This window comes from Chenopodium album, chromosome 21, assembly GCF_948465745.1.
Source record: "Chenopodium album chromosome 21, dcCheAlbu1.1, whole genome shotgun sequence".
Taxonomy (NCBI): domain Eukaryota; kingdom Viridiplantae; phylum Streptophyta; class Magnoliopsida; order Caryophyllales; family Amaranthaceae; genus Chenopodium; species Chenopodium album.
The window spans coordinates 33,479,824-33,503,999 of record NC_137854.1 but is presented as its reverse complement, the minus strand read 5'-3'; the positions used below and the strand labels follow the sequence as shown (position 1 = coordinate 33,503,999).

Below are 24,176 nucleotides of genomic sequence, written 5' to 3'. Positions count from 1 at the left end.
AACCCAACGTCTCACTTCCACCACCACCGATCGAAAACCCTTGCTTTCACTTTCCTCACCACCAAACAGCACCCCCTCTCCTTACCCCCATTAAACCCCACTTTTCTCTTCCTCAACCATCGAAAACCACCCCCGTCTCCTCTCACACCTAGGGTTGTACACCGGACCGAACTTAACTCGGACTTGAATGGACCGAAACCTGAATCATCGATTTTTAAGAACCAGAGACCGCCCCCGAATCAACAGGTCCAATTCCGGTCCAAACGTGAAAAGTCAGGTCCGATTCGGGTTTAGACCTGAATAGATTAGATTATTAATTTGTTTCGTTTTTTTTATTGTTTAAAACCTGTTGGACCTATTTAGACCTACCTATGGACCTGTTTAGACCTGACATGGACCTGTTAAATTAAAAACAAAAAAACTTCACCGGTTTCAGGTCCCGACCGGAAACCCAGAATCATGGATTTTTAAGGACCGGGACCGAACCTGAATTCACCGATCAGGTCCAATTCAGGTCGATTTTCAAATCCAGGCCAGTTTGTGTACACTTTATTCACACCTACGAAAAATCCCTCCTCTTAATTACCCTCCTCCATAGAAAAGCCCTTCATTTCCCTTCCCCCACCACTAATAACTACCTCATTTCCTTCCCCTATGACTGAAAACCTTGTTTAGGGTGGTTTAGGGGTGCGTCATAGCCTCATAGGTGATATTTGTGGTCAAAGGTAAAAACGTTATTTAATATAAATTACCTTTCCATTGAGTCATTTGGGACAAAAAAAAAAAAAAAAAAATGAACCCTAAAAGTTCTGATTTTTAAATAATAAATCCAAGTTGGGATAATTATTAATAATTTTTCCAAAAAGAATTTATTATATTTTGCTCTACTTAGTTGTAAAATATATCATCTACAGATAAAACAAGATATACCACAATCGTCTGAAGTAGTATTCAGAAGTTCAAAACAAAGATATGTAATATATTGTAGTACAAAAACATCAAAGTTGTAGCCACTTAGGATGTTAGATAAAATTATATGGCTACTTTGTGTTAGTTAATACTCCCTCCGTCCCTTAATACAATGCCTCTTTTGAGCATTTATTTCTCACAAAATAAAGAAAAAGAGGCATTGTATTAAGGGACGGAGGGAGTATTGTACTTTGGAGTATTGATCTAATCATAATCCATTGCTACCCTCTCAAATTTAAGATAATCAGGCACGTGATAAATTAAAGTTGATGGTTGATAAACCTTTATAACAGTTGGTTATATCTATAATTCTATCAATTGCTTAGACAATAGTGACATTTTAGGAATTCTAATTATATACTACTAATAATACTATTACTATAGTTCGAAATATTACAATTTTGTCTAAGCATCCAAATGAAACATGATTACTGATTATGCTTATCCATTGATTTAGTATTATCCGGACTAGACAAATCAATTATACTTCAATAACATCAAGCTTTAAGTTCAATCAACATTTGGGACTGATTTTCAATTCGAAATAAACCAAGAATATGTAAGTCATTCGAAGAAGCGAAAAGAAAACTTCTCCTGCAGAACACTAACACTCATGCAGTGAGCCAATTAATAAGATACACAATGATCACAGTTCTTACAAATTTGAAATAAGTTTTCTGTTAATTTCGGTTTTTTGAGATTCTCTCCTTAAGTTCACCCTTATTAGCACCAATAAGCCTGTCAACCTCTTTCCCCTTCTTAAAAAATACGAAGGTTGGCATTGCATCAACCCCGAATTCACTGGCAACATCCTGTAACATACGGGATGTATAAAATTAATTCTAGAGCACTACAGAAGATAAGATGATTCGAAACAAACAGCATCAATTTAGGAGTGTGGATATCTTTACCGAAAGCTCATCTACATCGATTTTGACAAACTCAACATCTCTATACTTTGTTGAGAGATCTTTGACAATCGGTTCCATGTATTGGCATGGTCCACACCAAGAAGCTGAGAAATCTACAACCATCTGCAGCTCGCAGAATGAAACAAGAATTGAAACTTATAATACACATGCTGACAGAAACAAGAATTAACAGCAAACAGAACTCACCACTTTGTCAGAATTCTTCGAGGATTCCAAATGTGAACTCCATTGGTCTGTAGAATGAATTTCGACGACTGCTGGTGGTATGCCACGGGAAATGCGAATCCCCATTTCAGGAAGCAGGTGGAAGCTAAGTTTGGAAAACTGTAATTCTTGGTGAATGATAAGCTTGAAGGAGGAATATATAGAGATGACAAGTTGATGATCATTGTAGATTCCCCTTCTCCAACCTGGTATCAGATGCCTTCATTTCTGAAGTTGACATATATTATAGTTTATGTTGAAAGAGATGTAAGTTTTTTGGTTTTGGAATATATGTTACATGTCTCCGAATGAATTTAATCACTAGAAAGAATATAGCTTTTAGTTCTGAAACTGGGTCTTGTAGCCGAAACAACTACAGAATTTCAATTGTTGCTACAACTAAGATAATACCGCAAATTAAAAACAAAAAGAATTGTCACAAACAAATGCTTTCACCATACTCCTCAAAATGATGCCCGAGAAAAGAAGACGATTAAAGCATCTTTGAAAAACAATATAAGGCCAACCCACTCTGATTAACTAGAATCCACTTTTGCTATCATCACAAAGCACAGATACTGCTCAGTTTTAGCATCCTGATTCAATTTTAATAGTGACACATGATTCATATTATAATCTTACTTGCATAGAATATTAAGTATTATGTTCAATGTTCAGATCAAGGTACATAAGACAATAGACATGAACGTATATAGATTTAAACAGTGAAGTACACAGTCAATAGAGCTTTTAAAAGCATGCACGAAGACAAGAAGATGTGAACAAGACATTGGATTAACAAGAAGACGAGACATTGCTCAAGATAGAAGTTGCTTCTACTACATAGGTGAGCAACTACTACTTCAACCAAAACTACCTACACTTCCTAGGAAGTGCAACTCCGACAAAGTTGCAAACCCTTGATCCTGCAACATCTTGGGTCCATTCAAACAACCATCACACCCTCAGGTAACCCTATACTTATCTCTGCACCTGTAAATTAGGATGTGAGGTCTGATTCAGCAAGAAAGTTTAAGTTTTTAACATAAAGCATATAACAAGAAATAATCAAGCAAAGAAATTTGCTAGACAAACGAGGATGACTTCTCCAGGTCATGTTATATTAGAGGGTTTTGATAAAAACCATCCATTCACTTAAGTACAAAAGAGCAGTGCCCAAAGGAGGCAACTAAATTGGTGAATTCATAAATAGACCTACAAATGCTACTATGCCCAGCGCACAGCAAAATCACCAGAACCCACCAACAATGAGCCAATAACCAAAAGACAGCCTATTTTGCATGTGTTATGATGCAACCCCCATATTTGCTTCAGCATGATTGCCTTGTTCTGCAGAATGGTTGTAGTATGGGTTCCCACCATTACCACTTCCTCCCCTGCCACCTCGTTTATTGTAGAAGTTCCTAGGATTGTAATTGTCATAATACTGACCACGTCCATTCTGGTAAGGCCCACCTCCCCTGCTGCTACCCCTGCCTCCTCGGCCATTAGGGTAACCTCTACGACCACCTACACCTCCACGGCCACCTCTCATGCCTCTTCTTGGAATATATTGCTGATCCCTGAAGTCCACATTTCTGTAGCCATGCTCTTCCTCAGCCTGTAATTGTCCTTGTTCTGGTTGGGGCCGTTGGGCTGAGTTTGTTTCAGGAGCATTTCCTGCCTCCAAGTCATCCTAAGAAACAAAAGCACCAAATATTTAATTCACTGATAAACAATTAAACAGAACAAATTAGTGCTATCAAACCAATAACAGACCTTCTGAAACTCCTCAGCACTGCCAACTTGATGTTCCCTTGTTTCATAATCTTCATAATTAGCCAAATTCTCCTCCTGTAATAATAATCCAATAATAAAAGTCAGTAAAGCTCCTAGGCATGTATCCATGCTACTGCACAAAATATATCCCAATTTACTAAGAATTTAAGAGAGACTATATTTGCGATAGAAGTGGTAGTTGTGGCGAAGTTAGTTAATTTAATTTGGTGTTATATTGTTTTCGGGGAGAGTATGATTATATACCAGTATATTTAATTTTTAAGAGTGAGAGGTCAGATATTAGGGATTCAATAGAGCTGTTTACTTGTAATTAATAAATACATTAGGAATACTGATATAGCCTCATCTTTCTCCCAAAAAAAAACCAGGCTGCTAATGTCAGTGATTTTTCATTTTTTTTGGTTTGGGGGAAACAAAAGTGGCACTGAAACTGAAATATAACAGCCCATCAGCTCAAGCATAGCAATGAAATCCAATAACATCAGGAACAAAGCCACATCATGTTACCCCCAACATGCCAACCTTTTTAACCCCCCCCCCCCCCAAAAAAAAAATATAATAATAAAAAATAAAAACACACACACACACACACAAAAATTAAATGGACCGAAACAGCAATTCACAGTTAATTTTGTTAGCCAAACTTGAAAGACACTTGCTCCGCACAACTAATAAAGCAGCCCTTATGAAGCCTTTTATGCCTAATCCCTCAAGGTATGACTATTTCTGCTGTCCCACAATAATCAGTAGAACTACAATATTACATGGAAACCTATCAGCAAAAGACATTTTTAATAGACTTCATTGACACTTGCATTCAGCTCCTAGAAACTGTAACCATCTTGAATTGGTAATGACTACCTAACTATAAGATATTAGGTTCAGTTTAAGCCAACTAGCAGCAAAACACAAGGTAAGTGACATACTTCTGATGTGAGGTAGACATTCAGACTTTGTGACCACATAGTAGTTATTTGAACAAAACTTAGAGATATATTAAGTCCTATGACAAGGAATACAGTACCTTAATAGCTACCGCATTATAGGATTTCCAAATGGTGACAAGACTGACAAAATAGAAAGTTACAAGGAATAGAGCACTTTAATTGCTACTGCATTATAGGATTTCCAAATGGTGACAACATAGAAAGTCACATAATCTTAACCCACTTAATTTTCGTTCTCTTTTAAATTCTATTTATCTGAACTAAACTGAAGCTGTTATCTTTAAATACTTTTGGTAGTAAAATGAACTGAGTGGGACTTATTTATGATCAACATTCTCAAAACATATGATTTAATTGTGAAGAGAACAAAGCCCCAGATGATGATGATTTAAAAAATAAAAAATAATAATAATAAAAAAAATTTAAAAAACAAAAAAAAAGGAGAAAATAATTGTTTTTTAAAAAATATATCAATTGCAGACTAGAGATCTTAAAAAAGGAGATATATCAATACATTGACCAATAAACACATGAAACACACTCAGACCACTACTAATTCTACTTAAAACAATAATTAATAAACGACACAAAACCAATACCAACTACTACCTCCGTTCTTTTATGTTCTACTTACTATAGATACAAATTAAGAAATTATTGAACAATGTGGGTAGGTGTAAGGAAACATATGAAGAAAAATAATGTAAAAAGATGGGTTTGTGCAAGTAAAAGATGAATACAGTAAGAGAGAGTATGTAAGGTATAATTGTTGTGGATTTGAAGGAGTAAGATGGTAAAAAGGGTATATCATAAATAGAATAAAGTAAAATGGGTAGACCGGTTCAAAAAAAAAAAAAGTAAAATGGGTAGATAACACTGTCAAAACGGTTTGACAGTTCGGGTTCAGTTCGGTATGAAATCGGTTTAAGTGTTTCACGGGTCGGTTTCAGTTCGGTTTAAATAGTTATCGGTTCGATTCGGTTTATTCTTGAACGATTTTAATTCAGTTCGGGTTGTAAACGGTTCGGTGCAGACGGGTTGCGGTTTGTTAACGGTTCGGTGTAAACGGTTTTTATCCCGGTTTAAACAGTTTCGGGTTAGGAACGGTTTCGGGTTAGAAACATTTCGGTTCTTTTTCGGTACAGTTTATAACTAGTTCGGTTCAGTTTATTCGGTTTAGTTTATAACTAGTTCGGTTCAAGAACCTATCATCAAATGCAAATCTTCTAGGTTGGATGCACACTCTTTGCTCTATAGACTATATAGACTGCACCCCCCGCATACCAAAACAGCCCTAACTTACGAGCCACAAGGAGCCAAGCCATTAAACAAACAACATTGTCCCCATTTGTATAGTGCATCATCAAAAGAACTTATCCAGCATCATTGTGCTCATAAGCCATTCAAAAAGCACAAAATGCTAGATTTTGTATTAAACAAACCAGAAAATTTTTCTTCCATTACCAAAAACTAAAATAATATCTTTATTTTTCATTAACTATAATCAGACAAAAATTTTGGCTCTAATCTCTTATGTCAATCCACCACAAATACAATAAATTAGAAACATAAGTATTCTCTAGTACGTAAGATGACGGCCACGTTGGGCCGAAACCCCTTTACATATTGGAAATAGGGAAAGTTCAGGGATTCCCCCGAAGTGGGATTAAACCCTAATTTTGAGGTTTTAAGGTGCTATCCTTTACACTAAGCCAAGTTGATTTGGTAGGTAATGTTGACAAGTTCTTTAAAACCATCCCCTAAACCAAGATTTATGGCAATTAATATTACTATACTATATTATAGCAAAATCGATTAACATTACATCTAGATTCCTTCTTGAACATTTTAAAAATTGATAGAAAAAAATAATATAGTCTGGAGACATAATTTCCTAAAAGTTGAATATCAATAAATGTTTGCATTGGAAATTAGATTCTACTTTATGTTATGCAGAATTTTTCATACAAATTGCACCAGAAATTAGAGTTTAATACAAAAATGGGAAATCGTTAGGGCTTAGATATTAGCTAGTCTATCAGTACTTACAGAAAATTATATACGACTTAGTTGGTGCTCTTGGTGGCATAAAAAGTATAAAACTAAAATCCAAATATATTAAAAAGAAAAGGAAAGATAATCTATATGTAATACTTCGTATGCATTACAGACTCTTCATTCAAAGTATATAAACAGTAAAGAGCGCCAAAGGAATAGCTAGCAACCTCCCCCTGTTATTGGTGTTATCTATGTCGTTCATGTATACACCTGGTGGGACATTGACTAAGAAATTGAGACACGCCAAAACCCCCTATAGATCTATACAACAAGAAAACCACAGGGCAGAAAACACAACTTCACAATACCCACTCTTTAAAGTAAAATCAGGCCTCAAATTTTCTCCTAATATTGAACAAATCAATTATATGATCAAGTTGTGAAGTCTACATAGTTGTTGCATTTAAGTTATAAAGCATGAGATGCAATGCACCAAACGATCACGACATTATGTAAGATTTTAAAATTACTAAGTGACAGCAAACAAGCACCAATATATAAGGAACGAAACTGATTTAAGGGACCCCAAAGCACGTCATAGTGTCAGTCTTATACAACGATACAAGCAAGGTCTGAACTATCAATTAACAAGATAACATATCTAACAATACTAGCAATCTTCATAGGGTTAAGCAAGAAGTTTGCAAAGGTACTTCGTAAATATATAAATAGTTGCAAACAAGGTTTATCTGTGTTCCCAAATGAGAGAATTTCAATATAAGGTTCACTTATTTTAATCTAATTTATTCTCATTACTAATATTGCACAATCTTAACAATTCCATAGCTTGATCATCTAAAACTAAATCGGATACAGAGCATTCTCATAAACCCTAAAATAAAAACCTTTTTTTAAAAAAAAGTATGAAGCATCAAAAATCTTTTGATTTCTATTTCCATAAGTCAATAATTTAATTTCACATGGTTTGCAATGACATCAACACCTTATGCACATCACAAGAAAATAATCAAACTTGATAATTTGGTGCCACAAAAGAATCAAACTAGTCAATAATTTAGTTATTTACCGTTTCCTGATATTGCTCAGCGGATCCCTCAATGTGCACGGGTACCTCAACAGGCACCATATTCTCGTGCATCGGAACCTGGAAAGACCCGAAATTTCCAACCGCGGCGGCAGCCGCCACTTCCCCAGGCCCCTTCATCTGCGGTGTAGCAGTGAAGTAGTCCGAAGCCATAATCTTATTCAATTTCTCCTTCAAACCAGCATCTGAACAAACCAACACAACACTCCAAACATCAATTCCATAAAACAATCAAACAACACAATCAAAACAAAACAAATTAGAATTATGCTCAAATTACATGTAATATTGGATTGAGGATCAATAGTCTGATCAGAATTGTTTAACCAGAGTTGAGCATGGTGAACACACATATCCAACGCATTTTGATGCGACAAAGCGGAATTCGCCGGCCGCGAAACCATCAAACCCTGCAACGCCGAAATCAAATCCAAATCGCGCTCAACAAGGAGATCAGTAGCATCATCAGTAACATAATCGTAGGTCAAGCAACAACCACGCTCATGAGTCCGCGTCAACATCAATGAAGTGAAGTCACCTTGAGGCTTCACATCAAACAAGCTCCCAAAATACATCAAATACAACAGATCCTTAACAACACCTTCTTTGTTGTCATCATTCTTCTCCGACGAAGGATGATCGTCGACCTCCGGCGAAACTTCCTCCGGCGCCGGTAGTTCCTCCGGCGAGGAAGACGGCGTCGTTTTAGATGCAGCGACAGCGAGGGAGTGTTCTTCTTCAACGGCGGTGGTGAGAGGAGCGCGAAGCTTATCGAGCTCGTCGATGAGAGCGACAACAGCGGGTTTAGAGCGAAGAACGTCTTGTTGTTCTTTGTTAAGGGTTTTGCCTTGAGCAACGGAGTCCTCCATTTGAGAGATGCGGTTGAGCTTCTTGCGGAGAGCGCGGAGACGTTTGGTGATGACGCTGAGGACAGGGCCTTCGGCGGCGGAGGTGGGTCCGGAGGAAGTAGATGTTGCCGCCATTGGAGGAGAGAGAAAGAGAGAGGATTAGGGTTCGCCCTCAGTGAGGGTAGCGGCGATGAGGAGGTTTTGGAGGAAAAGTGGGGAGTGGAGACAGCTTTGATGGGCTTACTTATACTTGTACTCTTACTCTCACACTCTAGACTCTACAACTTCCAAGTTTATATTCTATGGAGTATGGACATACGCTTATCTAATGGCAATTTCGTAATTAATTTTTCTTGATTTTATTTAGAAAAACTAGTACTTGCTTGTTTTTTCAGTTAACATCAATTAACTTTTGCTCTCACCATCGGAGGTCTTTATATAGGGTCTGTTTTCTTTAACTTAATTCAGTTCAGCTCTATTCAGCTCCAATCTGTTCAATTCAGCTGAGTAAATCAGAACAGGCCCATAGTAGTTTTCTTTCGTTTGAAAATTTTGAAAAATTTATAAGAGTGAAATTCCCAAATTCATGCACGCATCCAAAAGACAGCAGTCATCACCATGTTGTAGTTCTGTTTTACACAAATCCTAAACGATATTGTTTCGTATCATCCAAAATCCATCACAGTTGAAGAAGAATTTCAAAGCACATGGGCATGCTGCACATATGTCTGGCCAACTTTGAGAATACATCATTGGAAGCGGGGCTGACTAGAATTCGGTTGAGCGTTCATATGAGGCTTGATAACAACCATGTAAGTCATAACATATGGACCAAAGAGGACATGCTAGAGCCTCTGAAATGCAAGGCGGAGTGAGCTAGGCAAAAGGCGCAAAACCACAAAAGGGTGCCTCTCTCTTTGAAGGGCCGTGTAAATGTGTAATATCCCTTTAGATCCTATCAAGCTTTGCAAGGAAGAAACCTGATGGACGGTCATCTTGTGTTCCTATGGATGAAGTAAACCTAAATTAGGTCCCAGCTGAGCAAGGAACAAAGTATGCTGATTAAAGGGCTTGAATTATACAAACAGTGACAGATCTGGAATTCCGTGGTCCCCTTGAAACACCTGCACATTTCTTGCAACCTAAAGGCCCCATAAGCTCTTCTAAGTACACTGCAGCAGTATCATCTCTCGTAACAGCAGCTGTAGTTTTGGATAATGCTAGAAACCCGAAAGATACTTTCATGGCCCCAAAGGATCTTATAATCCATGTCAATTGACTTGGTCAGGTGGAAGGGGTCAACTAATGCAGAAAAAGGTGTGGATTTGGATAGATTCATATGGCAGCCAGATATACTGATCTAAACATACTATGTACAACCTACTTATACAAGCTCCTATCGAATATTCAAAGTCCGAGGAAGGCATGACACGTGGACCTTAATATACAGAAAGGGTAGGGAGCAACATGTCGAATAACAGCAAGAAATTTTAAGGATATCCATATAATATATACTTGAACAAAATGCAACATTCTTTCCAAAATTTTGGACATCTTTTTTATTGGAAAGACCAATATGGTGAGCACCAACATGATGTTAGAATATGAAATTTCACATCTACAATTATCTCTTCGCTCAATAATCATTGATTTCTTCTGAGATCCTTGCTTTTCCAGAGTAGACATACTGCATTTCCTCCTTCCAGGTCTGTAGAAAGAAATATAAGCATATTAATTTAAGGCATCATCACATTCGAGTACAATCAGACCAGCAAGTTTGCAAATAAACAATTACTTCATGTCGGAATGCGATGCGCAGTTTAGGAACATTTGTCTTGTGGATATCATTACTTTCTGGACCTCTCAAGAAATATTTGCCTCCAAGCCAATGCAGCTATTACAAGTACCAGAATAAACAAGGTCAAAAGGATAATTGTAGTTGCATAAGACAAAAAATTACGTAGCAAATACATCATAACTAAAGACACCAAGAAGCAGAATTCCCAAAAACATAATTCCTTTAACTGAAGTTATTTGTAATTCTTGTAATTCTTCTAATCAATCTAATACACTGAAGTTTACAAACTGAATAAGCAATTTGATTAGTAGAGTATTGTTTTTCGAAAAATTGGCTCAAAAAGTTCAATGAGTATGGACAGTATGAGCAACATAAGTACAAATAAACCAAGAAAACTGTATCCACTAACAGCAACTCTATATTTTTTTTTTCCTACTAAGGATGCTTTCCCTGCTGTGATAAAAATAATGACAGTTGTTCTTTTTATCATTGCAAAATTGCATTGATTATTCCCTTATAAATTTTCTCCATACTAGAAAACAAAAAAAAGTTCTGGGCACAAATTACCGAGTTCAAACAATGTAGCACATTCTGCACACACTTCAATTTCTTTAAAGCATTTTCTTTTTCTCTACGGAGTACAGTTTCAAGAAGCCCTATTAATAGTGGTCCGCACTTGTATACCAATTTTAATTCAAAGAAAAAAATCAAGGTTTATCACCTTTGCTGCATGCGAAAATCCAGACTGGTAGACAGAATTCCTGGCTACCTCACACAAGTCACAAGCACTGAGCTTCCAAACCTGGAGGGAGAAGAGGAGTAAACAACAGTGTGCAAATATAATCAACACAATCATGCCACCAGGTATGATGCATACCTGTGCAGCAACACTGTATTCTTCAACAAGTGCCTCCTTTGTCAAATGAATTTGTAAAGGATCATCAGACGAGAGAGAGACATTTAGACCTCGCTGGAAAAACATTGGAAATGGGTTGCGGTGATAGTCAAGGAAAAGGGAGTTATTGCTCAGTGGAGACATAGCCAATCCAACCTGCACAATAAATATAATAAAGGTGCAATTGATAAGAGAAACTACCAAGAACAGGTAAACAAAGAAATGAGAAGAGTAAGCAGGAATTATTGAGTAAACTAACCTTCCATGTCTTAGAAAGCATACATGTTTAATTTATACTCCATACTAAAACAGAAACATAAAACAACCTAGATCTACATGTGTGAACTCTTCATTAGAAAAGTTTCCTGCCTAAGTTTTTCTACATTTCTAAAACAATGAAAAGATCAATTATCAGGAATACCTTTGATAGTCTTAATTCCTATTTCCTAATTTTGTTTATAAAAATAATTGAAGGATTTTAATATGCAAATTCAAAAAAAAAAAAATTAAAAAAAAAAAGTTTTATAATAGTATTCTGAGCTTGGCTCCGGCAGACACTAGTAAGAGTAGTAATTCTAAATATAAGTAGTAAAACTTAACCTGAGCAAGATAATACAGATATTGCAGTACTGGAGATTTCCGCAAATTGATCCCATGTGATATATTATGGCATAAAAGGAACCCAGCAGACAGATGGTCAACATCACCAGCCTGTAAAAGATTACAAATGTCTGAATCATTTCTAACTAAAATAATTAATAATGACATGACAGAAGCACACAAACAGAAATGAGTGTAGAAAGCAACCTCTCCACAATGAGGACGAAGTTTGATTGTTGGGAATCCTTTTGATTCACGAAGCTATGGATGAAAAAGGACAAGAGAAGTTTAGAATCCCACAAGAGTTTAAACAAGCGATGAAAAGGATGACTAATGAATGAACACAAAAATCAAACTGCAGAGATCCACCCTAAGTGCAAGCTCGATTCATGTGCTAAGAGAACAAACCTTATTAAGGGTATACAAGTTCGCATAAACGTAGTACGTGTAATATGCAAATGCAGGATTGAATTCATTAGTCCACTCAGCTGGTGTAGGCATATGTTTGGTTGGTCGCCTCTCTGGTTTACTCTCATCATCTACAAGATCAAATCCAACAACCTGCAGAAAAACAAACAGAAAGAATTGAAGCAGAATACAAGTTCCTAATTTTCTAACCTAAACATTCTGTCCTTTTTTTGTTGTTTCTGCTCCAAACCTGACATAATCAAGCAATTGCCATAGAATCTTAGTTTTAAGAGGCGCAAATGGTCCTTGCAGCCTAGGCGCAAGGCGAAGGCGCGGGCCTTTTTTATGCAAGGCGCATGTATTTATATATTTATTTCAAATTATTTTTTTACTTTGGTTGTACTTAATACCAATCAAAAAGATTCATAATAAATGAAATAATGACATATGTAAAGCTAAGGTAGTCTGAATTTGAAAAAATGTCCATCATTCTTCAATTCATAACTTAAATCTTAGTTATTTTCCTTGAGGCGCAAAGGCGCGCCTTACCAAAGGCTCTTTGAGGCGCACGAGGCGTGCGCCTTCTGTAGGTGACTGAGCCTCACCTAGCTAAAGCCCAATTCCCATAGCCTGGGAGCGAGGCGCGCCTAGAGGCGCGCTTTTTAAAACCAAGCGATAGAACTTAATTATAAGTTTATAACACAGTGACAAGCACTTGCGCCTCAATTGAATAACAAGAAAAGCTTCATCCGAACAAACCCATTTAAATGTTGTATGAACTAAATTGACTCTGGGTTTTTTTAAAGGATCAATGAAAATTGTAATAATCTAATCCTAGCTACCATGAACAGTGCACATGATCTTTGAAACAGTGTTACAAGGATTCGTCATAATTCCAGTGGATGCATAACTAGGCACAGTCACAACTTACAAGTACACTGCGATTCTAAAGCCAGCTGAAAAGAGCCAGCTAATCTTAACCATCAACTTGAGAAAAACAGCACTCTTAAAATTAAAACAATGGACACATAGATAATAATTATCTCTCCATAAATAATACAATGAGCAAAAGAACTTACCTGCATCAAGAACACGTGTAGCTGGGGATGAGAATTTGGATCAACTGTGACCTCAAAGAGTGGGATGAATATATTATCAATGATGTTCTGGAACGAGGTAACAATTCCCATGTTCTTGTACACATTGTACAGCCTTGGAAGCTAGATAAAATAATATAGACATTAGTTAGAAAAAATCTTGGTCAACAGACTGGCTATACAGAAGCAAATAGCAAGACAACGAATAGATCTCAGCGCTACTAATAAAACTTCACCTGGACCATTATAATGATACACGTGCTAATCTTAAGCTAGCCGTCTACAACTAGGAGCAGCATGTGCCTATAAAACACATGCTTTTAAATTTAAATACACATATTTTAAGTGGTTCAGTGGTTTTTGTTACCTTTCCTCATATGACGATGTGTTGTCTCTCCTACATTTGCTAATTCCCTTAAGAGCCTAGTACTCCTTCAAGTGGTTATGGCATTTCACAGGAGAATTACTGGATACCCGAGTTAAACTTTGCACAGTTATGACATCTAAGGCAATGATATTGTTCAAGAAAGATAAAATTCCTTAAAGTTAAACGTTTATAAAGGGAAGCATACATTAGATACACAACAATTGTCAAAGGTATGACTTTCTCCAAAAACGGGGAGGGGAGGGGGCGGGGGTGGAGTGCTCCTCAACTCATGTGGACTATGCCAGAAACAGTTCACTCAAAAGAAGAGTTCTGCCAAGTGTAATTCACTGTGTATGGTAAAATTAGAGAATGTATGATTTAGATACCTTCGCCATTTGCTTAAAGTGATTTCATGCCAAGGATGAATTTCAAACATCAGCCGATTGATTATTACTTTGTTTATTAGTTATTAGCTTCATAAACACGTAGTAAGACTGTCTAGTGCCTACCGCCTACATATAAAGTATATACCCTTTACAAGGCTGGCATCAAATAAGCTGCAACACATAACTATACCTGAATCAGCCACACTGCATTTTCACTGTATATCTCGTTGTTAATAAACCAACTCGCTAGCTGGTCCCATTCACTTTGCTTCCTCCCATATACGGAGATCCTATACTCTGCCATCTGAGAAAAAACTCACAAAGTTATCTATACGTTCTCTTTAAATCAGGAAATGACAAGCATGACACTTACACCCAACATGATATAAGGTTTTAAATCGAGAGAATGGCATGAGTTCATGCGTAAGTTTATATGGGATATACCATATGAAAGGCTATGGTAATGCATCTGCATTTCAGAATACCTACTTTTTCTTCATTAATTTTCCTTACCAGTTACTACCACTAAAGAAGTCAGCACACAATGAAATATTAATGAAGAAAATAAATACTTGGTGATACAAAATTATACAGAAACTGAGTAACTTTCTCATGGTTTATGACCTAATAACAATTGACCCGTTAAAATAATTTTAGTGGAATAAAAGTGCAAGGGTCATTTCCATCAACTCATGGTAACTCTAAACTGATGTAAAGTGGTTTCTTTCATCAAATTCCCCACTTAATCTGACCTTAATATCCACAATGGAATTTTGCATGTTCGTAAATAAAAACCACAGTAAGTTGCAGTGCTCTTTCCATGTCAATGCTGAAATAAGTCATATAAAGCTCAAGCACCCTTAATACTTCCTCCGTTTCGTTTTAGATGACACGTTCAATTTAGGCACACACATAAGAAGAGGAGAGAGAATGTTAACACAAGTGGGTAGACCATGTGCTTAGCTTATTTAATCAAGTTTGTAGTGGGGTCAACTAAAAATAAACTTCCTAAAAAGGAATACGCATCAACTACAAAAATTCTTAAAAAGGAACACGTGTCAACCAAAAAAACGGAGGTAGAAAAATCTAAAAGTAACACCAAGTACAATATATTCTTTCTAGAAGAAAAAAAATTTATATTTTGGCCAAGTTCAGACCTGGTATTTGCTAGCCTCGAGATCAACTAAAACTTCTTTTGTTACTTCTGCCAAAAAACGTCCTGCAAAATACTTTATTAGCAATATTTAAGATATAGCATTGAAATTTGATCCTGATAGATTTCTACAGAGATGAAAAGTCTCCTTTGACAAGCCAAGTTAACAAAAGTACTGATTAAATCATGCATAAACCTTGGATAAGATTGTCCTGCTTTAAGAAGATTTCTCTGAGTCTGCTCTGTCCACAAGGATTGTATTTGAGATTGAATTTATCGAATCGATGAAAGGTAGTCTTATCAGCATGTACGTCCAACAAGTCAACATTCAAATCATATCTGAAAAGTTGATGAAAAATAAGACATGGATGGGTCAGGAAAGCAAAGAAGCATTTCAGAAGAGTCAGGCCTAACTTACCCTGTCAAGTCCAAACTCTCAAAAACTTCTTTTAAAGTAAGGTACTTTCCATCCCGAAATATGACAACCTGCAATAAGGCAAACAAAAAGTGAACAACCTTGCAACAAAAATGAAGACTAAGGTCTTACAGGATTCACCATTGAAAAAGAGAAAAGAAAAAAAAAAATTATGTGAAAAGAAAAAAAAAATTATAAATAAAAAAAATAAAAGAAACTCAAAACAGGTTACAGGGAAGTTTTCCAAAAGAAAAACTTTACTAAGGTAACAACATCAATAGATATCAAGATAGAAAATTAAACTACCTCGTCAGGTTCCTTTCTCAATTTGGACTTTATAAATCGAAGAAGATGTTTCTGATTCATGCAAGCAGAATGGTGGATATGTGTATCCACCTTTCTAATATTGTAAAAATCACGGTGTGGTGCACTCTTCTGAGCCAGAAATTCCCTGTCTGCATTTACTAACAGATAAAGACGAAATTTCTGCATGGGGTTAGGATATCAGATGCATGTTATCATAAGGCAGACACTAAATGGCTGCAAAAACAGAAACAAATTTATTTTAATAACATACCTCCTCAAGAAACCGTAATCGATGGTAGCAAGCGGAACTGACATTTCCGTTTGAAACAACCTTTAAAACTTGATGCATGTCAGTGAAGAATTGTGTTGCACTTGGAACAGGAAAAAGCTCTTCCATATCTGAAATATGAGGATAACGATAAAGATATAAGAAAATAAAGAAAGATTCCATAGAGATACTCTCTCTAATAAAGCTATGCTGCTCACCGTCTTTGCTTGCATAAACATGTACAACACCATCTTCCATCCTAAAATCATGCTGCTTCAAAAAGGGAGTAAATTCAGTCAAAGCTCAAGGTTATGAACCCAGCCAACTAAAGTATTTCAAATAGGACTAGTAAGTAACTAAGGTTTAGACACATGCAATTCCTTCACTAGAAAAGAAAAACTTACATTAGACTTCTCGACTGGAGAAAAGTGAAAAGGGTCTTCAATCTTTCCAGATGCAGTGGAATCAACTGGTTTGCTCCATGGTGCAACTTGCTCCTTGTAAACATAAGCCTCCCGTAGTTCTAAACAATCACGAAGCAGTTTTTGGACTTCCTCCTCTTCCACGTTTAAAGGAACTGTTCACATTTTAGATAAATATAATATCAAGCTAGACTAAGAGGGAGGTGAAATATCCTATTGCAGAATAAAGTATAGATAACCAAATTGAACAGAAAAACATATATTATGGTACTCGTATTTCATTTGGCTAATGCAAAATGACGAAAAATAGAAAAATGATTGCACATGCATAAATGGCATACACAGAATATTGCTACAAGGTACTGAGAGCATTAAAAAAAGAGGCAAACTAAATTGCAGACAACCTGTGAAATACAAGTAAATATGAGTTAACAACCAGTAGCAAGTCATCTTCAATAAAATAACACTATCAATGAAGAGCTTTAAAAGTGACCTCGTGCAGAACTTTGCAAGAAAGCTCCACCAGCAAATAAATTATATTCAGCTTGCCAAGCCCACTTTAATTGTCAAACTATTTCAGATTCAAGTACTCTAAAGAAAACATTTTCTTTCTTCAACAAACTATATGACTGGCCAAGTAAGGCATCAGGTCTTATCAGATCTGAACCTAAAAGCGTATGACACATATTCCTGAATCCTGATTAGATTTTTTTTATATTTTCTTCTAGTCACTACAACTTCGTTAGTTTTACAACTTAACAATTTCAGGTTGCCCTCACATCTAGTGAGCACTTTCAAATTTGCCTTTCACAAAATTCAAGGTTCTCATATCAAAGAAAAGTAATAGTGACAATAGCAAATAAATAAGGCTATCATAGTCTATGTAATGTAGTCTTCATGGTGCTTTAACTATGTGCATAACAAGGTAAACAGTCTCATGTCCTACCTCTTTTTATTTTGCAAGATCATATAAAGCTGATCATTTTAAATAAGTTACATCTTTCAAATTGGTACTACAGAAAATAAAAGTTCAAGGAACGAAGGAGGCTTCGGGGGTTGTTCTTTTCACTGAAAAATAAGGTCAGTCAAGGGCTAAACAAAACATAAAAAATAGAAAATGGCTAACAACTTTAAAAGTTCAATTTCAGTATGAGTTCAGGGGATTTTAAGTGGAAAGGCATTAAAAAAAAATTAAATAAATAAATAAAAGCCAAAGTGGTCATAAAAGTATTGATCCACGTCACTTATATGATTGGTGAAAGAAAGGAGAGACCAAAACTATAATTTCAAAAGTCATTCTAAATGGAATGAACTTTTCCTTCTAATCTGACAGCTTGTCTGCTTTCTACTTCATTATCAAACACTATACTGCATTTCTAATTAAATGAAAGTTTTCATATCTTGTACAGGAGGGGGCACTGCAGAGACCCTCCTCTAGCCAACACGTTAAACACAAAAATTAAAGAAGCTAACATTAATGTTTCAGGATGATCAGCTAACCAGGTATTGGGGCTTTCAGCGGTAGAATGGTTTCAGCATCATTGCCACCAGTAACAGTTGAAGGCATGTCTATCTCTACATTAGCAGGCAAATCTAAAATAGCTTTTCGGTCACAAGCAGCAACTCTGGATTTCTGATCTTGCATAGTGTTGTGCTTTTCGTATCCAACTGGTAAAGCAGGTGACTTTTGAACTGTCACTTTACTATCCTGAAACTCCATATGTAGATAACGTCAAAAGGAGTCTCAGTTATGTACAACTAAAGTATATTCAATTTGTGAAACTGCGGAACATAATCCAAATAGAAGATATTGTGGCAGATAGTTAAAACAACTCAATGATTTGGGGTGGAATTTTCATCAAATATAGGGGGAAAAACAGCTATTTTTTTTGAAAGATAAAAATGGGAAAAGGGGGGATACCCCAAGCCTCTACCAGACCATGACCTTCCACAACTTCTCCTCCCCATGAAGAATACTGTCAACATATAGAGCGGTCTATGAGAAAGACACCAAGATAGCCCCCCCCCCCCCCTAGCGAGGTAATTTTTTAAAATGCCCCCTAAAAAGTTTAAGAAGGGAAACCCATAAATGATTTTCAGATCACCATATGAGCTGCATCTACCTACAATATGTCCTCGCACATCCCTTTCGACACTGAGGCACCAACACCAACACCAGCCCAACTGCTACCAACCAACCACATCATCCTCTCCCTTCTTCCACTAAAGAGGTCATGATCACTAAATCTCAGCTCTACATATCCCCCAATATGCCACCTTCTCATCCTCAACCCCAGACACAACCTTCCCCAGATCCACCAGCATCACAACCTTTCTCCTAATTCTCTGCCTTTCATTCTCCCTCCTCTACATACAACTCCTCCCCTTCCCAGCCTACATCAAAGACCAAGAGCGGACTCTTTATTTTGTTCACTTCAAATATGGGGAATGCCTCCAAAGTCAATTCCTATGTGAAGGTGTTAATGTGTATGGATAAGCAGAGGGAATACGGAGGTCAGTGGGGTGGCTGTTGATGGTGAGAGTGTGCAAAGGACGTGAGTGAGGGACCACCAGAGGAGTCATGCATAGCTAATAAACCACATAAAGGTTTTTCCTTGACCAATGATGACGTCATTGAAGGGGGCAAAAGGGCAGCGAAGTTAATATGGAGGTTGCCAGGTTGGAGCTTTACAGGAGAAAATGGAGTAGGGATAGAGGGGGATTTAATTTATTTTATTTTCTTATTTCCCCTTACTAAGCTTTATATTGAAAATGTCTTCTATATTTTTTCTGTATCTTGTCCTTCATAATCCATTGACGAAAAAAAAAAAAATAAACACAAAAAAATAAACACAAAAAAAAAAAAAAAAAAAAAGATTATAGTATGTACCTTAAAGTACAATTTTCTAATGCATATTCGTCATTAGAAGACTACAAGAAAACATTCAAAACTAGTGAATCAACAGTGGCAGAATAGATTTTGCTTCAACATAATATATTTTTTTATTTCAGAATATCCGAAAGTGTTACTAATTTGAAGTCACTGATCTTTACTTTCTCATTAATTTCAATCCCAAGAATTAGGCTTTGTTCTTATCAACTTAAATTACTTCGTGATCAATAATACTCGGTTTTAATCCATCGATAGTAAAATGATAAACTTCAATTAACAAATAACACTAGTGAAAGATTGAAATATCAATTTTAATATGCAACATCAGTAAAAATTTAACTCCGCCAGTGGGTATTGCCAGGATAAAGGAGGAGGGTTTTGGTAGGCAGCAACAGCCATTGTAAAACTTTGTCACGTCACTTGGCATGAGTCACAATGATTAAGAGTATTAGGATCATTGGCGGATGCAAGCTTGGTCATGGTGGGTCACAAGACCCACCATTTTTATTAAAAATAAAATGTTTTTTTTTTATTAGAATAGGTAATCTAATAATATATGATCATCAATAATCACTATAAAATTTTATTATTTAATCTAATCCAAATTGTTACTTTTAAGTATCTATTAATTTGATAAATTGAATATTGAATTGTTTAATCTTTTTTTTTTTTTTTTGAGGGAATTGTTTAATCTATTTAATGGTTGTAATATGCACATTTTCTATTCCTCTTACGTATTATGTTTATGTTTTGAGCATTTTTTTTATTTATTTATGTTTCCTTTTATAGAAATTGTACATAATACTCCTACCAATCTACCATATGTATTCCTACTTTTTTTCCATTAAAAAATGCCATTATAAATTATATGTTCATACAATTATATATCCCATATTTTACCTTGTCTTCATTAAATTAAGGTAATCTTAAAAAAATAAAAGTAATACTTAGTTAATTACGAAGTATTTCATTTATTAAGTTAAAAATAAAATTATCTTCACTTTAAATATTTCTTAATCATCATGAATAATACCAAATGTAAATAATATGAAAAACATAGAGGATATATTTATTATAGACTACTCCTAATTTTCTTTTTGTTATCAGTGGACAATGGTGACCCACCACCCATAATGAGTGACCTCCTGGGAAACCCTTTAAAATTTTATAATACCAAATCAATCAATTAACTAAAATTATTTTTCCTGAACTAAAATTATTTTTGCTGAACTAAAATTATTTTTACTCAACTTATATTAATTTTACTGAACTTAAATTATTTTTACAGATTTTCTATTATAAATTTTTGAATTTTACTGAAGTGAATTTATTTTTACAGAAGTGAAATTATTTTTACTTAATATTATTTTTTTTATGGTGAAGAGAACAGGGCCTAAATCAACCAGGTTCTAAAGCATCAATCCAAGACATAAGCTAAAATTAGCATACACAAATACTTACAGAATTATTGTTCTCTTGGGAAGGAATTGGATCTCCATTGTTAAGCTCTTTAGCTTGCCCATTGGAAGTTACTGTATCTTCCAAAGGAACGGATGAGCAACCATCTGCTGCAGATACAAAAACAACACTCAGAAAACAAGCTCTTAGCATCTAACCAAGTTCACGGGTCAATACCACCATCAATACTCTATGCAACTAGCTCCAAACCACACAAATTTTTTTGTTGGCGTGTAAGGAGCAGCTAAGGGCAATAATGTAGACGGAGTTCCATCCGCGTCTTGGATACCAGCATATACTGCCCGATAAATTTAACCAAAGAAGCTAGTTGGCATTAAACCCATACTTATTTTAAAACATACAAGCCTCAAATGCATAATTTCTAGTTCATTTTTCAATCAAATAAACAATCAAGTATAATGTAATCATTTAATATTTCCTAATCAAATCATATCAACCATTATTAACAGAAGATGAAGAGAAATACCACTTCTGAGATATCTATGAAGCAGGGGCAAGTGAGACTTATCAAGAGAAGAAGATAAACCATGATTATTGGAATCATCTTCAACCCAATCATTAGAAAACTTTCCAAAATTAGGCACTGATGAAGAAATCCCATAACTAGGTATCAAATTCATGTCCAAATTTTCTTCCACCCCATTTTTACTTGGGACACCCCAAATTTGCCCTCTAATTTCTCTCTCCTCTTCCTCATCATCATTCCCACCTCCCCCATAATCTTCTACCCCTAATTCTTCTTCTTCTTCCTCTAATACTGCAATTTCCTCCACTTCACCATCCATCAATCGAGCGTCGCGATACACCACCTTTCGACGCCGAACTTCGATTAATCGTTCGAGGATTTGATCGACACTGCGCTTGTGAATAAACAAAGCAGAAATCGCCATTAATGAAGCACCAAAGAAGGCCGCCATTGCCAAATGAACCATTGAAGGTGAAGGTTCCATGACTAAATAACTCTAGTTAAAATTTCTGGGTTATGGTTGATTTAACTTGAATCGAAATGGGTTGTGCTCAGATTGGTAAAAAATGGAGGAATTATTCTGGGTTGTTATAGTTAGGTTTACGGCATTTTCAAGTGAGTAAACCCTTAATACAAAAAATTGAGGGTTTTTGTAAAGAAGAAAACTGCTAATGGGAGGGTACGTGTGCAGACAACAAGAACCCTGAATTTGCAGAAGTTTAATTTATAAAATTTCCCTCAAAAAAAAAAGTTTAATTTATAAAATCACTTAGTATTAAATAAAATAAATACTCAATACAAGTAATAATAGTGACAAATTATAAGACCACTAACGAAGTGATTCTTAGATCATGATTCATGAGTGTATTGATTTATAAATGTGCCACTTGTTGAAAATAATTATAGATATATAGGTGAAATGTGGCCCTTTGTGGCTTTGTGTATTGTCACTTGACTTTTTTTTGGATTAGATAATTTAATATTGTACTATGATATGAATATATGATCTATGAACGATGTTTATTTTCTATAGGAAAGCAACAATAATGACTTCTTTATAGTCTTTCCCTATGGTGACGAGGATGTTGTTAGCTAGGATACTTTCGATCTTCCTTTTGATGGATTGTTTATTTGTTTTGCTTTTTTAATGTGGCATTATATAGTGTAGAGCTTATTAAACTTTGAATAATAGAATTATTGAATTCAATTTGAGGAAAAACTTTTTATAAAGTAAAAAAATGTTGTTATACTCCGATTGGGTTTTTTGAACTTGAGACTTTAGATTAAATATGATTATAGAAACAACTTGAACAAGTCTATGACTAACGTATCTACAACTTGTTGGTTTTAGAATTAAATCCGTCTACAAGTGTTAACATTAAACTTCCTTTCACTTTTGGTATATATTTTGCATATGCGACATAATTCATATATTAAAAATACAAAAAATTTAAGCCTATGTTTTCAAAAAAAACAAAAAAAAAATCTCTATTTAAAGAAGTTTTATTGAAATGACAATTTTAGTCTCTACTTTTCGTTATATATGCTTCCAAAGTTCCAATTCCTCAACCTCACTCACTCTTTTACCTCAATTTCCATTAACTTACTTCCAAATAATCAATTGGCAAAACAACCGTCCAAATACTCTATTTCAAATGCTAAAGACTTCTCCATTTTTGTTTTGGACAAATTGATAAAAATAATCTCAGCTTTCGCCGGTTCACTCAAAATAATCCCAACTTTGAATTATTTTTAAATAATCCGAACTTTGAGGCTTATTCGCTTTAAACGGTCCCAAGTGACCGGCAACCTGTAAAAGAGGTTATTTTATTTTATTTTATTTTTTGTTTAAGTGACACTTGTCACCACATGATTGGTTGATTTTGTTTGTTTTTTTTAAAAAAAAAACACTTGAAAACCACCACCACCAACCCAGATTCCGACAGACGGTAGCCTTCTCCCACCGCCCAGCCACGTACTCCCGCCCCTAACTGTCGTGCCAGACCATCCCTCTCCCGCATTGGCGCCAGCTCCGGCGCGTCCCCTTCCCCTCTAACCCCTGAACCACTTAAACCGCCACCACAAACCACCTAAACAAAACCCCCGAAACCCTTAAAATAACCCAGCCCCACCGATAAACCCTCCAATCGGCCCTCCCCCACCCTCGGAACCCTAGCGCCAAGGGTTCGGAGGGTGGGGAAGGGCCGATTGGAGTGTTTTTGCGATGGGGATGGGTTATTTTAAGGGTTTCAAGTTTTATTTGTCGTGGAGGTTAGGTGCTTTTAGGGGAAGGAGGAGGGAAGCACTAATGACGGCGTGTTGGAGGGAGGTTCTGGGAGCCGACGCCGGCGTGAAAGAGGGTTGGCGGTGATGGTTGGGAGCTTCGGGCATCAGCCAGTGGTGGTGGTAGGGAAGTGGTC

The 24,176-nt window shown here is 35.9% G+C and overlaps 3 protein-coding genes across 4 annotated transcripts; all 3 read right to left on the bottom strand.

Annotated features, from left to right (window-relative positions):
- Positions 1 to 1,438: 1,438 nt before the first annotated feature.
- LOC145601920 (thioredoxin H2-like) lies at positions 1,439 to 2,340 on the bottom strand. The gene is made up of 3 exons (XM_081658009.1): positions 2,088 to 2,340; positions 1,881 to 2,003; positions 1,439 to 1,781 (listed from the first exon to the last, which is right to left on the bottom strand). The coding sequence occupies exons 1-3, from the start codon at positions 2,190 to 2,192 to the stop codon at positions 1,650 to 1,652; spliced, it is 360 nt and encodes a 119-aa protein (XP_081514135.1). The 5' UTR covers positions 2,193 to 2,340; the 3' UTR covers positions 1,439 to 1,649.
- Positions 2,341 to 2,790: 450 nt separating this feature from the next.
- LOC145601744 (uncharacterized) lies at positions 2,791 to 9,091 on the bottom strand. The gene is made up of 4 exons (XM_081657813.1): positions 8,236 to 9,091; positions 7,938 to 8,140; positions 3,885 to 3,959; positions 2,791 to 3,801 (listed from the first exon to the last, which is right to left on the bottom strand). Exons 1-4 carry the CDS (start codon positions 8,936 to 8,938, stop codon positions 3,412 to 3,414), a joined length of 1,371 nt encoding a protein of 456 aa, XP_081513939.1. The 5' UTR covers positions 8,939 to 9,091; the 3' UTR covers positions 2,791 to 3,411.
- A 1,157-nt stretch (positions 9,092 to 10,248) lies between these two features.
- On the bottom strand, positions 10,249 to 22,456 carry LOC145601326 (AMP deaminase-like). 2 transcript variants are annotated; one of them, XM_081657324.1, is made up of 19 exons: positions 21,757 to 22,456; positions 21,273 to 21,379; positions 18,419 to 18,626; positions 16,901 to 17,073; positions 16,715 to 16,766; positions 16,500 to 16,627; positions 16,229 to 16,408; positions 15,926 to 15,993; positions 15,704 to 15,846; positions 15,512 to 15,573; positions 14,545 to 14,658; positions 13,584 to 13,724; positions 12,505 to 12,657; positions 12,304 to 12,357; positions 12,097 to 12,207; positions 11,479 to 11,652; positions 11,323 to 11,403; positions 10,599 to 10,697; positions 10,249 to 10,511 (listed from the first exon to the last, which is right to left on the bottom strand). In XM_081657324.1, the coding sequence occupies exons 1-19, from the start codon at positions 22,238 to 22,240 to the stop codon at positions 10,440 to 10,442; spliced, it is 2,604 nt and encodes an 867-aa protein (XP_081513450.1). In that variant the 5' UTR covers positions 22,241 to 22,456; the 3' UTR covers positions 10,249 to 10,439. The 2 variants fall into 2 exon arrangements, with proteins under 2 accessions (XP_081513450.1, XP_081513451.1); XM_081657325.1 differs by having other exon boundaries at positions 21,273 to 21,376.
- Between the last annotated feature and the right edge of the window lie 1,720 nt (positions 22,457 to 24,176).

Bases quoted from the DNA above. Each gene is read 5' to 3' on its own strand.
- LOC145601920 (XM_081658009.1), bottom strand. From the start codon at position 2,192: ATGGGGATTCGCATTTCCCGTGGCATACCACCAGCAGTCGTCGAAATT. The intron at 2,004-2,087 runs GTGAGTTCTGTT...TGCGAGCTGCAG, and splicing joins CGAAGAATTCTGACAAAGTG to ATGGTTGTAGATTTCTCAGC. The intron at 1,782-1,880 runs GTAAAGATATCC...CGTATGTTACAG, and splicing joins TCGATGTAGATGAGCTTTCG to GATGTTGCCAGTGAATTCGG.
- LOC145601744 (XM_081657813.1), bottom strand. From the start codon at position 8,938: ATGGCGGCAACATCTACTTCCTCCGGACCCACCTCCGCCGCCGAAGGC. The intron at 8,141-8,235 runs GTAATTTGAGCA...TGGTTTGTTCAG, and splicing joins TCCTCAATCCAATATTACAT to ATGCTGGTTTGAAGGAGAAA. The intron at 3,960-7,937 runs GTAAATAACTAA...TTATTATTACAG, and splicing joins CTGAGCAATATCAGGAAACG to GAGGAGAATTTGGCTAATTA.
- LOC145601326 (XM_081657324.1), bottom strand. From the start codon at position 22,240: ATGGAACCTTCACCTTCAATGGTTCATTTGGCAATGGCGGCCTTCTTT. The intron at 16,628-16,714 runs GTGAGCAGCATA...CTCATATTTCAG, and splicing joins TGTTTATGCAAGCAAAGACG to ATATGGAAGAGCTTTTTCCT. The intron at 10,698-11,322 runs GTGATAAACCTT...TACTTGTAATAG, and splicing joins GATTTTCGCATGCAGCAAAG to CTGCATTGGCTTGGAGGCAA.